The sequence below is a fragment of the Salvelinus alpinus genome, chromosome 16, assembly GCF_045679555.1.
Source record: "Salvelinus alpinus chromosome 16, SLU_Salpinus.1, whole genome shotgun sequence".
Taxonomy (NCBI): Eukaryota; Metazoa; Chordata; class Actinopteri; order Salmoniformes; family Salmonidae; genus Salvelinus; species Salvelinus alpinus.
In genome coordinates this window covers 17,713,012-17,728,930 of record NC_092101.1, presented here as the reverse complement: position 1 = coordinate 17,728,930, position 15,919 = coordinate 17,713,012, and the positions used below count along the sequence as shown (strand labels likewise).

General features: G+C 40.4%; 1 protein-coding gene across 11 annotated transcripts in view; it reads left to right on the top strand.

The window, feature by feature from the left end:
* The first annotated feature begins 1,492 nt into the window (after nucleotides 1-1,492).
* Nucleotides 1,493-15,919, top strand: part of celf5a (cugbp, Elav-like family member 5a) — a 239,500-nt gene continuing 225,073 nt past the window's right edge. For 3 of the 11 annotated variants that reach the window (XM_071345076.1, XM_071345083.1, XM_071345079.1), the window contains exon 1: nucleotides 1,494-1,992. In XM_071345076.1, coding sequence (XP_071201177.1) covers nucleotides 1,635-1,992 — 358 coding nt within the window. In that variant the 5' untranslated portion in view covers nucleotides 1,494-1,634. Of the gene's footprint in view, nucleotides 1,993-15,919 lie in introns of all 11 variants that reach the window. The other 8 variants (XM_071345086.1, XM_071345078.1, XM_071345075.1 and 5 more) reach the window with 4 other exon arrangements.

Sequence of the window (15,919 nt, the reverse complement as noted above, 5' to 3'; positions counted from 1 at the left end):
TCAACTATGCAAGACCATCAAGACAATGAGCAGGTAATGGGACAAAATAAAAGATCGACGGTATGTGGGAAGTTTTAATTTTAACAGGGTATTGGCACATGTTTGTTTGCATTGAACGTTGCTGTAGTTCTTGTCCTGGAGATGTAAAGCAGTATCTAGCCTATAAGAAACTACATGTAAGAAAATGAAGACTAAAATATGAATTAAAAGGACAGTACCATGTTGTACACACATTTCCTCCGCTGGTGTCAAAAGTGGGATGGAGCTTCTCTGAGGCAATCAAAGGCAAGCATGTTTGTGAGGGACTTGAGACAGAGAAGCGCAATGGCGTGTTTTCTGAAAGAATGGGGTAGTGTAGCAAAGGACGGAGGTGGGTTCAAGTCCTGAAAGGACTAGTCCCCCAAATTCTCGACATTATATAGGGAAAGGGTGGGGCCTGCTGTACTGACGGAGGAATGATTCCCATTCCTTTTGTATTTATTATTCATTGAAATTCCGCCATGGCATTGATTTAAATGTTCAAAAGTCACATTTTTGGGTGGTCTTCAAGCAGGTGTGAGAAGGGTGCAATTGCAGCCTGCAATTCGTGGTGTTCCTGCATCTTTATACTTCTATTATTGGTCCATTTTTAAGCTAGGACAGGCAGGAGGCGGATGCTAGCTGCCAATAAACTCCACAGAAGAAGGGGAGCGGGTGACACCGGTAGCTATCTATCTAGCAGTACACCGGTAGACAGTGTCCTTCATCCCCAGCGGTAGGGCTCTGTTTCTCCACAGTTCGGTTAACAACTGCGTGGGTAGGTGTTCGGCAGGCAGGAGTGAAGGACACTGTGTGCAAGATGCATACTCTGTGTGCTAGCTTAACTAGCACACAGTGTCCCTAACTAGCAAGTTAGTTAGTAACACACCATGTGCTAGCTAACTAGCAAGCTAGCTAGCTAGTTAGCTAGCACACGTGTTGCCTCCGCCTCCAACCTGCTGTGATAGCGGGAGGCGGGGTCGACTGGTAGACACTGTCCTTCACATCGCCTGTTGGGGACTGTTTTCCCACAGTTCTGTTAATGATGATGAGGGCAGGAGGGAGTGAAGGACACTGTCTACCGGTGTATCTAGCAAGGAGGACTCCGGATGCGGGGTCGAAGAAACTCAGATAATACATTTATTTCCCTTTTGACCCACATTCAAAAGTGTCACAAGCATGCAGGAACCAATGGCGTACTTCAGAGGGGGACGTTCATGCAGGAACAGATGGGATGCTTGAAGAGGGGTGTTCATGAAGGAACCGATGGGATGCTCGGGGCGTTCCTGTAGATTCAGGAATGCCCACATGCAGGAACGCCCCCAATGCCGCGCTGCAGCTGCGCGCTATAGGCAAGTGTTGGAAAATGCAAAGAATTTGCACTCCGATGTTTCACTACCATACTGACATCTGTGGGTGTCGCTCGAGAGCGGTGAAAATGGCTTTCGCTCGGTGGTTATCGCCCCTATCAACCCCCTCTCTTCTGTACTATGTGTGTGCGAGTTTGTTGTGTTTCGGATAGAAAGTGAGCCTGGTTTCCAGCTGAGTGCTTGCTCTCTCTCTCTCTCTCTGTGTGTGTGTGTTGTCATTATTATCCAGTCTGCTCCCAGCTCAGAATGGCCAGATTCACTCAGACTGAAACAAGAAGGCAGCAGCAACCACAGCAGCCCCATCCCGCTCACACCAGCCTGGTTTTCACTGGACCTGGGGCAACACCGATCCAACAACCACTACTACTTATTCCTCACCAGCACCAGTACTCTCAGATCACATTTCCTAAACCCATGAACGGGTCAGAATCCATTTCAATTCATCCGGAGAGCGGCAACATGAAAGACCAAGATGCCATAAAGCTGTTTATCGGGCAGATACCGCGGAACTTAGAGGAAAAAGACCTGAAACCTCTGTTTGAACAGTTTGGGAAAATCCACGAACTGACTGTTCTGAAGGACCGATACACCGGCATGCACAAAGGTAACGTGTGCCCCCCCCCCCCTTCCCAAAAGCAAACAGCATATTGCGAGGCCTAATACAGCTAGCTGTATGATTAGAATATTTTGTACAATTGTCTGTCGCATGGGTGGCGTCTTTTGCATTACGCACCAAATGTTTTATGCATGTTTGACTAACTCAACGTTTAGCTCACTAAATGATTGTTCAGAATTGCAGTCAGACTGAATGCATCATATATGCATGATAAAATACAATTTAATAATTGTTACAAATAGTCGTGGTCTCAGGTTCCCAAATATTCTAACGTGGCAATGAATGGGCATGCACATAGGGAGATTTCATAGTTCTTTTGGTCTCGCGCTGATTCATAGCCTATTGTTTTTACGCATACTTATCCAAATGATTTGAATGTTTTCAGATTTCTAACAATGTGGGCCTAATATTTCACAGAAATGTATTCAATTTAATTGTATTTTCATAACTCTCTCTCAGAACTGGGCCAGAGGTGCTTAAAAGGGATGCCTTTTTAAAGTATCTCCCCAGCCTGTCCCATCTTTTACGATCCCAACACGACCAACTCAATTCGGTGCCAAAATGTTACAAAACATGGACGGAAGGACTGTCACAAGATGACAGACCTCGATACCGCACGAGCAGTGGTGATGCTGCTAGTGTGAAGCTAAGTAGGGTTCGTGATAGTGGATGTAAATTCGCGCACCAACAAAAAGAGAATGTTAAGATTCGAGATTTTCCATTGCAGTCGGGGAAAGTCGTCGACGCCATTTAACTTTACAATGGTGGTGGTCTATTAGGCTGTGATAGTGAACGACGTTGCACTATTCATCATCGTCAGTGTTAGGGCATCATCTTCATGGAAACTGTAGCCACCAATAAACGAAAGCTTCTTGATGGTTATGGTATTATTATATTCACATTTTGATGGGCAAGTGATCATTTAGCCTAAGCTGTTTTCCATAAAAAATCTATTGGTCATGATATGTCCAACGTGTAATTAATTCTTAGCCTACATCAATAGCCTACTTCCTACAATGGTGGTGGTCTATTTTCCTACATCAATAGCCTACTTCCTACATCAATAGCCTACTTCCATGGATTTAGTGTAAAACCAAAATCCCCACTGTCAGCCAGACACCAAGATCCAAAACCACTCATTACAAGGCTATATTTTAAATAGGCTAGCCTATTGTTGTGTCTACAATAAATCAATAACACAATGCCACAACAATTGTGATTCATGATCAAATAAGGCTAAAATAAGATGTCATTCCATCCAGGTAAATTCAAATTTGCACCATGGTAGTTGATAGTGATAAATGACATTTTGATCAATGGGAATCAGGCCCCGTAGCTGTCTATGGTCCTGACGGCCCAAACACTTTAAGCAGGAAAGGATATGTCAGAATTGCTTGATTTGTGACCAAATGACAGTCAGAGATATCCCTGTTTAGGAGATACATGTCTATGTGACGTTAATCAAAAAACAAGAGAGGTGAGAAGTGCGTGGGCTGCTTTAATCAACATCCACGTCTTCGGCACCCAGGGAACAGTGAGTTAACTGCCTTGCTCAGGGGCAGAACGACATATTTTTACCTTGTCAGATGGGTGTACAACAATCAACCCAAATCCATGTTTTACATTATCCACAGGTGAGATAAGGCTGGTCAAATTGTATTCACATTTGTAATTTCTTATGTCCTACAGTATCTGCTATAAGTGAAGAGCCACTCCTAGAATATGTCCCTTCCAATGTCTTTCTGTTAATGAGGTGAAATAATAGCCAGTAATCATTCAGCTCATGCTCTGCTTAATGTCTGTTTCACCTATGGTTGGTGATCAAACGTCAGAGGTCAATAGTTTGAGAGGACCCTACGTCCGCACTTAAATATGGCCATCATTCCAATGTGAGTGGTGTGTGTGTGAGCTAGCGTCTCTATATGTGTGTGTGTGTGTGCGCTTGTGCTTATAATAAAAGTATTTATCAACATCCCATATCTGGCATTAGTTGTGTGTAAGGAGTAAAACGTTATTGTACTGCATTGCATAATGACTGCAGTACTTGGTACTCGACAAATTGTTGTGTGATAATTGAAGTCGGCCCTGAATGGTGGCGTGCGTATGGAAGATATGAGCACAATTTCTCAGTGTCAGAAAGATGATTCAATGATGAATCGACATAACCTGTAATGTCAACAGCTAGTCTGTAGTTTACAATGTACAGGTTCTTTCTCTTTAGTTTAGATATTTTGTCAACATTTATATCATACTTTTCTTCAGCTTTAGCGACTGTAAATTAAAACAAGTTTTTGAAAATGTTATGTGTAAGAGCTTTTAATAACAAGTTGTTTTTGCTTTTATTCACAGTTCTGCGGGTTTTTGCATTTGGGCTGACATACCCTTGTTAACTTTATACCTTTGTTATTTTATTGTAAGGAAGTCTCATAGGCATTTTACCTTAAACTAACGCGTGACTAAATATTACTGAAGGTAAAACATTGCTTCCTAAATTAATAAATGTAAATTTATAGATTTTATTTGGGATTTTTCAAAAGTTAGATAACACCAAGGTTTACTCTTGTTAGTGAACATATACTTCCTCAAACATGACAAGCACCATCTCTGCTTTATGTGATAATTATATCAAGCTTAATTACCTATCTCAACAACTAATTTGATAGATTAGATGGCGCGTTCTCCAAACATTAATAAATATGATTAGTACTCAGATTCAAGGAAACAATTTCAGATGTCAGTCCCAAAATATTAATATCAAAGTCAGTTTCTATTCTTATTCATGAATATAAATAGCCAGGATTTAGTTGAATGAATGTATTTGAAATGTAATCCTGTCCACACAATTTCCAGTAAGAAATCATCCCAGTACTATTCCTCTGCACTTCACTGGTTATTCTATTGTCAATGCTTTATAAACCTAAAAGGATTATGAATGTCATCTAATAGTAGAATTATTCCTCAAAATTACAGACACACACACGCACACACTTTCCCGAGAAGCAAAATTGTGTTCTTTGAAAGGTCCTTACACATACTGAGTAGTTGTTGTTCTGTGTCATATTCAGTCATTTTGATTGTCATTATATACATAGTCTATTGTGTTCTCCTCCCTTCCCTCCCTTTGACTGATTCTTCTGGTAATCCATCAGGGAAAACAAGGAATTAGTTTGTAAAGCATGATAATAATATGTGGCCATAATAACTTGACTCGAGAGGATTAGCAAATGTGCATTGTCTGAAGCTTCAGCCTCTTGGGTGATCAGCTGCTCGTCTCCCTAAACAGTGGCTGCCTTCGCCAATTAAAAATGCAGTCTAGTCTCTCTCTTCAAATGATTAATTCTGCCTGCACTGTCGATGGCCTGCCAATTATTGTCATCAAATTGGTATTTCCTGATGTTGGATTTATCACTCAGTGAAAACTTCTCCCGTTGGTCTTAATTAGGCTCCACTCACACAACAGGCTTTCAGTTTTATATTTGTTGTTTTTCTCTGTGAGAAGGCTACCTGAAGGTTGCAATTGTATTTTTCTTGGTTTACGTATGCTGACAGCTTCATGATTGGCAGACTCGCACATGAAAATCCCTCAAAGCCATTTTTGAATGTATTTTTCTGTGTGTTTTTCTGTTGCTAGTAAGAGAGTTATTGTTGCATAGGGGTGACCATTTTAGCAGGTCCACTTTTGAATACAGATACAGATTTCCGGGGTGGTTGTAAAATTGAAAAATTGGTAATGAATAGCTGTGAAGACCGGTACACATAAACACACACTTGATGAGAGGAGGAGGATGGGTGATGGCAGGAGTGATTCAACACACTGGACAGGCAATACAAACACGGTGCTCCCGTCTGCCTTCCGTTGCAGCCGAGTATCAATATTAAGCTAGTGTTGGGGGATCATTGTGTTAATGTATTTATAAATGGACCAGAGATATTGCCATAGACCCCAGCCAGGCAGAAGCACATTAAATCATAGGAATAATCTAATGAAATATTTATTCAAGTTGTATTTTTTCTACCCCTCTGATGGATGGGCTCCACAGTGGGGGTAGTAGCTCAGCAATAAGGGAGAGATGGAGTGGCAGATTCAAGCTGTACGGTACTGTAAGAGCACATAGACCCACCCAAATCAAATGGTATTAAAAAGAGACAAGACCAGTATCCCCAAGGACCTTATGTAACAGTACCAGAGTGTTGACTAAAGTAATCTAGTAATCTCCAGCTTCCAAACCTCTCATATTTGATTTCAAGGGATGCTCCTCCATATTGAAGCTGTTAATATGGAAAGAACTAAGGATCACGGCGCCGCACCGCGGTATGACAGGATCCCCTCTGGGAAAACAGATGGGAGCAAATTTACTTACATACCATAAACTGAGTTGTATGTACCATCCCAGCAAACCGGGAACATTCGCAGAACATCAGCTAAGATTCCCATTAAGTTCTTGTTAGATAAAACCTAACATTAGGATGATAATAGGGTTGGGCGGTATCTAGAAGTTCATACCGTTTCTGTACCATACTAGGGTATACAATATTACCAGAGGTGCACACAAGGGGGCGCTTTAAAAAGAATATATATAACCCTCATTCCAGGGTTTTTATTTATTTTTACTATTTTCTACATTGTAGAATAATAGTGAAGACATCAACACTATGAAATAACACATATGCAATCATGTAGTAACCCCAAAAAGTGTTAAACAAATCAAAATATATTTTATATTTGAGATTCTTCAAAGTAGCCACCCTTTGCCTTGATGACAGCTTTGCACTCTTGTCATTCTCAACCAGCTTCACCTGTAATGCTTTTCCAACAGTCTTGAAGGAGTGCCCACATATGTTGGCTGCTTTTCCTGGTACTAGTCAAAGCTTGGACACACCTACTCATTCCAGGGTTTTTCTTAATTTTTACAGTTATATTTTTGTTCAGTATAATTTGACACAAATTAGATTTTTATAGTTATACTTAACTTATAAGCAGTGGCGTAGCACGCACCCCCGCCTTTTTTTGGAAATACCCTGGTATGCGGTATATCGCCAGGCCTAAATGATAGCATCCCAAAAACATTCAAAGAATGATTTTGATAACGTCTTTTTTTTTTTATGAATGAAATATCCTTGGAATGTTCTAACATTCACAAAAATGTCCACAAAATCTGTAACAACCACCACAGAACATTCCCCAAAAGTTCTACAGGTAATGTAATAACACAATGTACCAGTAATGTTTCTGTGAAAGTTCCCAGAATATTCGCAAGGTTTCAGAACATTTTCTCAAAATACAAAATCTGTCCAATCGTGCTGATGATTATACAATGTTTGTATAAAATGCTTTCCTGATGTTGCAATAACGTTCCCAGAACACTTTGTCTGTTCTTTAAAGGTTCCCAGAATGTTTCATTAGGCTGTGGGAACAGTCTGGTGGAAACATTGCAGGGACATCACAAAAGATATGTTCCCAAAACAAACTGTCCAGTTGTGCAGATGAGTACATTATACAACATTTATTTTAGGCAGAGGTGGGTAGAGTACTGAAAATCTGTACTTAAGTAAAAGTACTGTTACTTGTAATTTACTCAAGTAAAAGTAGCCCTTTTAAGAAACTACTCAAGTAAGAGTTAAAAAGTATCCGGTCAGAAAACAACTTAAGTACTAGTTACATTTAGTTTGGTCATTCTTTACACCTTATTGTGAGAAAAACAGCTTAGTGCAATTGATTTGACATTGATTTATTATTTAAGCATGCCAGCACCATCTTGCAGATGTCCTGCAGCACAGGTACAGTTTCTATTACATTCTTATTCAAAGTTGACTTAATATCTATCAATGCGCTCAGTTTCATAAACGGTACCAGAGACATTGGAGTAATTTCACAAATCAACAGCATTAATGAAAATACATTTCACAATATAATTTCAAGTACATGTGATGGTGAATGCATACTAAAAAGATTTACACCAAGTGTGATGTTTAATTTTATACTTGGAATGAAATATCAAGGAGGATCTGTCAAACATCAATCAATATCGAAATGTCACTATCAATCATGTTACCAGTATGCAAATCAGACACATTTCAGCATGGAATTAAACATCAAGGTAGGTATTCAGGTAAGAATCATATAAGTAATAAATAATTAAACAGTGCAGATATCAATTGCCATAGTCAACTCAAATCATATTTTTCCTGCCAAGGTACAATTTACCCCCCATCCTCTTCCGATCCTCTCCTTCTCAACCCCCTCGGTTGTGCTGCTACAAGCTATAAATAAAAATAAACACATTAAAAAATATATTTCTAGTAGCTAGCTATATGGCACAAAAACGTACTGTTTCACTATACATGTATGTGCTTATAGGCCTTGTCATAAAATCATGAAAACAGAATGACATTTACACACACACACACACACACACACACACACACACACACACACACACACACACACACACACACACACACACACACACACACACACACACACACACACACACACACACACACACACACACACACACACACACACACACAGTGAGAGAATGCAATGGAGTGGGAGGATTGTGCTGGGCTGACCGGTTGATCTAGCTAATGTTTGTTTAGCCAGCTTATCCAGTGGCAACCTAATGTGTTACCTAGTTAGCGATTTCCACACACATCTGATTAGTCTGTTCTGTCTCTTTATGCCAATGACAAGTTGGCTAGTAAACTTAGCCTAGTAAACTTAGCCAACAAGCAAAGATCATATGGGAAGCTAAAAACATTGTCAGATTCTGGGTTAGACAACACAAACTATCTATCTAGTATCGATTAATGTAAAAAATACAGGTAATCACAACATTTGGAGTGACAAGGTATTCATCTCACAACGACGATATAATAATGCAAATCTGTGTCACTTAAGTGATTTGGTAAAATATAACGGAGTAAAAAGTAAGTTTATTCCTTTCAGAAATTACTTGAGTAAGAGTACAAGTACAGCCCACAGAGAGTAACTAGAAAAGTACTAGTTCCTACAAAAATGTACTTAAGTACAAGTAACGCGTTAATTGTAGTGCGTAACTACCCACCTATGCTTTTAGGGTGCAAAAAACATTCACCTACAGTATCTTACAACATTCCCAGAATACATTTTGTCTTTTCTTTATAGGTTCCCAGAATGTTTCTTTAGGTTGTGGGAACATTGTGGGGATATGACAAGAGATAGGTTCCCAAAACAATAAAACTGTCTATTTGTGCTGACATTCAGATAATGTTTTTATCAGGATGCAAAAAAACATTCTTTTGATGTTTCAAGAATGTTGGAAGAACAGCCTTTCTGAGTTCTTTAAATGTTCCTACACCATTTTATTGGATTGTGGGAACAGTGTGGATACATTACAAGAGATACAGTGCCTTCAGAAAGAATTCATAACCCTTGTCTTATTCCACATTTTATTGTGTTACAGCCTGAATTCAAGATAGATAAACATTTAAAATAAATATCAACCATCTACACACAATACCCCATCATGAGAAAGAGAAAACGTGTTTTTAGAAATGTTTGCTAATTTATTGAAAATAAAATACAAAAATATCTCATTTACACAAGTGTTCACACCCCTAATTCAATACATGTTTGAATCATGGCAGCAATTACAGGTTTGACTCTTTCTGGGCAAGTCTCTTAAAAAAATTCTTAAATCTCTGTGAAGTTGTAGTGACGGAAAAATCTATTTAATCCATTTTAAATTCAGGCTGTAACACAACAAAATGTGGAAATGTCAATGGGTGTGAATACTTTCTGAAGGCACTGTATGTTACCAAAACGTTTAAAACGTACCCGAAATATAATTCCTACTTTGAGACGCTTGATACGGTCTCCCCCTTGCTGTATTTTTCATGATCTGAAAAGCAAAGTAATCCTAGATCAGCACTCAGTCTTGGATACCTTGTAAATATGGGTCCAGAAGTACGCAGCATATACAGTGCCTTCAGAAAGATTTCAGCATATTTAGTGTAAAAATGATGGTCGGGTGTGTATGATTAAATGCTCTTCAAATGTGCTACGAATTACATTAAAATGCTATGGGTCTCTATCACATTCAAATGCGACTTGTCATTCAATCTGGAGAGAAACATAATTGGTATCTATTCCAATCTGCATTAAGGTGCTACAATTTTGCATGCTGAGAATGTTGTGGAAATATTAGCTAAGACTTAAAATATGACATTTTCTAAATGTTCTTGAAATGTTCTGAGGACCTCCAAGACAAGATAATATGTATATTGGCGTAAACATCAATGGAATATTATGTTAAACCTAAAACAAATATGCTATGAATGTCTTAAAAATTGACTTATTTTGGAAATTGTGGAACATTGTGGGAATGTTCTGTGCAACCTATGTGAATAACACAAGAATATTAGTGCAACATCCCAGACAACTCCCCAAACTTAATGAAATGTTCTGGGAACCTTGAAAGTACTTAGACAATGTGTTCTGTCAACATTCTTACAACATTATAGGAATATCCTGTGCAACCTAACTTAAACATTGTATGAATGTCATCACACTGAGCATATTTTGTGTTTTGTGAACCTATCTCTTGTAATGTACCCACACTGTTGCCACAACCTAATTAAATGTTCTGGGAACCTTTAAATAACTCAGAAAGGCTGTTCTGTCAACATTCTTGCAACATCAAAGGAATGTTTTGTGTGCCCTGATACTAACATTATCTGAATGTCAGCACAACTGGACAGTTTTAGTGTTTTGGGGACCTATCTCTTGTCATATCCCCACAACCTAACATTCTGAGAACCTTTAAAGAACAGACTAAATGTGTTCTGGGAACTTTTTTGTAACATCAGGTGAATGTTTTTTGCACCCTTAAAGAAACATTGTAGAATCATCCACACAACTGGACAGTTTTAGTGTTTTGGGAACATGTCTTTTGTGATTTCTTCACAATGTTCCAACCAGACTGTTCCCACAACCGAATGAAACATTCTGGGAACCTTTAAAGAACAGATTAAATGTGTTCTAGGAATGTTCTTGTAACATCAGGTGAATGATTTTTGCACCCTAAAAGAAACGTTTTAGAATAATCCGCACAACACCGGTTCTGACGCCTCCTATTACACCGGCTCTGATGCTCGTCGGATGTGACAGGGCTTGCAAACTATCACAGACTACAAAGGGAAACCTCGGCCAAGAGCTGCCCAGAGCTTACCAGACGAGCAAAATACCTTCTATGCTCACTTCGAGGCAAGCAACACTGAAAAATGTTGTGAGCACATCAGCTGTTCTGGACGACTGTATGATCACCCTCTCCGTAGCCGATGTGAGTAAGACCTTTAAACAGGTTAACATTCACAAGGCCAGAAGGATTACCAGGACACGTACTCAGAGCATGCGCTGACCACCTGGCAAGTCTCCTCACTGACATTTTTTAACCTCTCCCTGACCCAGTCTGTAATACCTACATGTTTCAAGCAAACCACCATAGACCTTGTGCCCAAGAACGCCAAGGTAACCTGTCTAAATGACTACCGCCCCATAGAACTCATATCTGTAGCCATGAAATTCTTTGGAAGGCTGATAATGGCTCACATCAACACCATCATCCCAGAAACCCACTCCAATTTGCATACCGCCCTAACAGATCCACAGTTGATGTAATCTCTGTTGCACACTACACTTCCTTTTCCCACCTGGACAAAAGGAACACCTACGTGAGAATGCTATTCATTGACTACAGCTCAGTTCAACACCATAGTGCCCTCTAAGCTCATCACTAAGCTACGGACCCTGGGACTGAACACCTCCCTCTGCAACTGGATCCTGGGCTTCCTGCCGGGACTGCCCCAGGTGGTGAGGGTAGTCGACAACGCATCCTCCACGCTGACCCCCACACGGGGCTCTTCAGGGGTGTATGCTCAGTCCCTCCTGTACTCCTTGTTCACCCACAACTGCGTGGGCTCGCACGACTCCAACACCATCATTAAGTTTGTCGAAGACACGGCAATAGGGAAGAGGTCAGAGACCTGGCATTGTTGTGCCAGGACACCAACCTCTCCCGCAACCTGGGCAAGACAAAGGAGCTTATCGTGGACTACAGGAAATGGAGGACTGAACACGCCCCTATTCACATCGACAGGACTGTAGTGGACTGGGTCGAGAGCTTCAAGTTCCTCGGTGTCCACATCACTAAGGACCTATCATGGTCCAAACAAACCAACACAGTTGTGAAGAGGGCACAACAAAGCCTCTTCCCTCTCAGGAGGCTGAAAAGATTTGTCACAGGCCCTCAGATCCTCAAAAAGTTCTACAGCTGCACCATTGAGATCATCTTGACTAGCTGCATCGCCGCTTGGTATGGCAACTGCCATCCAGGACCTCTATACCAGGTGGTGGCAGAGGAAGGCCCCAAAAATTGTAAAAGACTCCAGCCTCCCAAGTCATATACTGTTCTCTCTGCTACCGCACGGCAAGTGGTACCGGAGCGCCAAGTCTGGTACCAAAAGGCTCCTGAACAGCGTCTACCCCCAAGCCATTAGACAGCTGAACAGTTACAACGATCCCTTTATTATTTAGTTCTTTATCGTCATTTTTTGGCCCTTACTCTTGCACTGGCTCTATGCACACTCACTTGACTCTACCCACGCACTGACACATACTACACTGACACTCCAACACACACACACACCACACACACGCTCGCACACACCAAACACAAACACACATGCATATTGACGCCACACACACACACACACATAGACACACTTTCAGACTGTTACATACGCTGCTGCTACTCTGTTTATTATATATCCTGATGGCCTAGTCACTTTTACCCCTACACACATGTACATACTGTATTACCTCAATTACCTCAACTACCTCGTACACCTGCACATTGACTCGGTACTGGTACTCCTTGTGTATAGCCTCGTTGTTGTTTTTATTGTGTTAGTATTTCCTTTTTTATTTTTTAAAAACGTACTTTTTAACTCTGTATTGTTGGGAATGGGCTCGTAAGTAAGCATTTCACTGTAAAGTCTACACCTGTTGTATTCGGAGCATGTGACCAATAAATGTTGATTTGAAACAGGATAGTTTTTGTGTTTTGCGAGCATATCTTTTGTGATTGTTCCCACAATTTTCTCACCAGACCTTTCCACCAACCTAATGTAACATTCAGTGAAACTTTAAAGAACAGATTACATTTGTTCTAGGAATGTTCTTACAACATAAGGCGAATGTTTTATACAGACATTGTATAATCATCAGCACGACTGGCCAGTTTTTGTGTTATGAGAACATTTGCCGTAACCTAACGAATGTTCTGGGAACTTTCCCAGAACCAATTTTCGTTTGCTGGGATGGTACACACAGCCATACAGGCATCCTACTGATAGGCTTTTGACAGATTTTAGATCTCGCACAGGCGGAAAAGTTTGAAGTTATATTGACAACATTACAGATCTTTAATTCCGCAGGAGACGAGAGCCATCGCAATTCGATGCATATGCAGTCATCATGGTTAGAATGGGCTTTAAGCCAAATTAAGAAAAAAAAGAGAACCAAAAAAACTAAAAGAACCTGTTCATATTGAGGTTTGGTCTCACCTCACCTATATCTGGACTCAAACCCAAAGCCCAATTTAATTAAAACACCCCTTTTTGATCCAATGATTTATAAGCAAAAAGCATGTTGACGTGAATCTGGGCACGGAGGTCACCAGACTAATACAATACCCGAGCTCCGTTCACAACCCTCTGATGTCTGTAGATGTTGTAATAAGCTACAGGGTTTCCTCGTAAAAGATGTAACAGTTCAACTGGCTCTGACAGGACAAGCTGTGGGCCTTGACTTCAGGATGAGCTGTAGTCCTGTAGGTCGTTGTCTCTGCTGTAGGCCAGTGTCCGTTGGGCACACACTTACCGGTGGCAGAGTGAGTGGGAGGGTGGGGACATTCCTGGCATCTTTGAAGGCTGTTATTCAGTGACCTTTTATCAATGTGCTCTCTGCTTTCAGAGGGTGCCTACAGCAGAGACATGGGCACGTCTGTGGGAAAACATGGACTGTCTTTTGAGAAGTTGCCTGGTAGTCCTTGTAGCCACAGCTACATGCATATGAAATGAATTGGTTTCCATTAACCTTGGTTGTGGGTGATTTCACAGTTGTGGTTTTATCAGCTGTTGTCTGGACTGGAGGTCATCATCAAGGATGTTTGCGCCATTGAGTCTTGGGTTGGGTGACCTTTCCGGTTTGGTTTTATTTTACACCCCCTATTCACAGTTAATTTGATTTGGAGATGTGATGTCAAATCAAGGTTTTGGTCACAGTGCCACAGAGTGATGAAGAAAGCTATTGATTATGCTTCGTAAGTTACACATTCGATTTTGGATCCATGTTTTAACTTCACAGAATGTTTTTGACAATGACTGCTGATTTTGTGGTAGCCTTCATGCATGTGTTTTGAAAGAGGAGTAATGTTTGTCATAAATTGTCCTATTTTCATGCATCTTACTTTTATAGCATGCTGTGCAACTTGAATAGTTTGTCAGTAAGTTAAATTAATAATGCATTTTTCTTATTTATTTACCTTTATTTAACCAGGAAATCCATTTATATTAAAATCTCTATTTCAAGCGAGACCTTGCTAGAGGGGCTTTGAATTAATTAATGCTTTATTGTTTGTTTTGTTTTGCTAAGCATGATAGCAAAGTAAGATGAAAATACATTTCCAAAGTATTTTTCCCTCTTCAAAGTTAAAATGATTTAGGTCACTAAAATACATGCAGTAAGAACTAGGGAGACAGTTCAAAATGTTTTAGTCTGCCGACTTCTCTCTTTAAAAGGCGTAGACGGTAGGGTGGTAAAAGTACAGCACCTTCTCACCCATGCTCCGCTGGGCTAAGTAGGAGGATAGAGGCCTATCTATTTTGTATGGTGCTGAGCTTAAAGGAGTGCCATCTCCTGCAGAGCAGAGTGTACCGTAGAAAGAGGGGAGAGGAGAAAGGAGGAGAGATAAAGACAGTGAGAGTGGCGATGGTTCTGTAAGTAACGCTCTCTGTTCTTTTAAAGGTCCAATGCAGCCAATTTTATCTCAATATCAAATAATTTATAGGTAAAAATGAAGTACCTTACTGTGATTCTTTTTGACCATTTTAATTAAAAAAAATTAATAAACTAACTTCTTAGCAAAGAGCAATTTCTCAACCAAGAATTTCAACCAAGATTGTCTGGGAGTGGTTGAGGTGGGAGGGGAAAACTGAAAATGTGCTGTTATTAGGAGAGAGGTTTGGAACTCTCTTTCTTATTGGTCTATTAACTAATTTACTCCATGGTGATGTCACCATGGAAGGCCAAAGCTCCCTCTCACAAAACAGGTTGACATTTCAGGCCGTCTTTTCGAAGGGCTCTTACACTAAATCGGCATTATCTTAATGTTCACAATTTTACAGTATTATTCCAACCTCATAGTGTGTAAATATATATAAAACACAGCAAAATCACGTTTTTGACTGCCCTGGGCCTTTAATGTTGTGTTTGAGCTTGGCCGGCACTGACTCATTTTAGAAGCTGGGAAAATGAAATAACAACGTTGAGGAGATTTTAATGTAATGTTTGTGATAATCCCTCTCCATTTTGGAACGCTTCAGGAGAAGTCATGCGATAAAGCCTCTTTGGTACAAGCCAGGGAAAATAATAAGATACCTGTTATTTGTCTTTCTCACGGTGTTGTGCCCTTGGAGAACCCGCTATCCCCCTGTTTTAGTAAAAACAATCAGAGATTAGTCAAGCCATCCCATCTCTTAGAATGGGGCCTTAATGCAGTCGCAGAGACATACTTGTATGTAGGGTGGCCAGTGTCAGCCAGGCAGACGTGACAGAGAGGGATGGGAGGGAGCACAGCCACATGTACTGTAT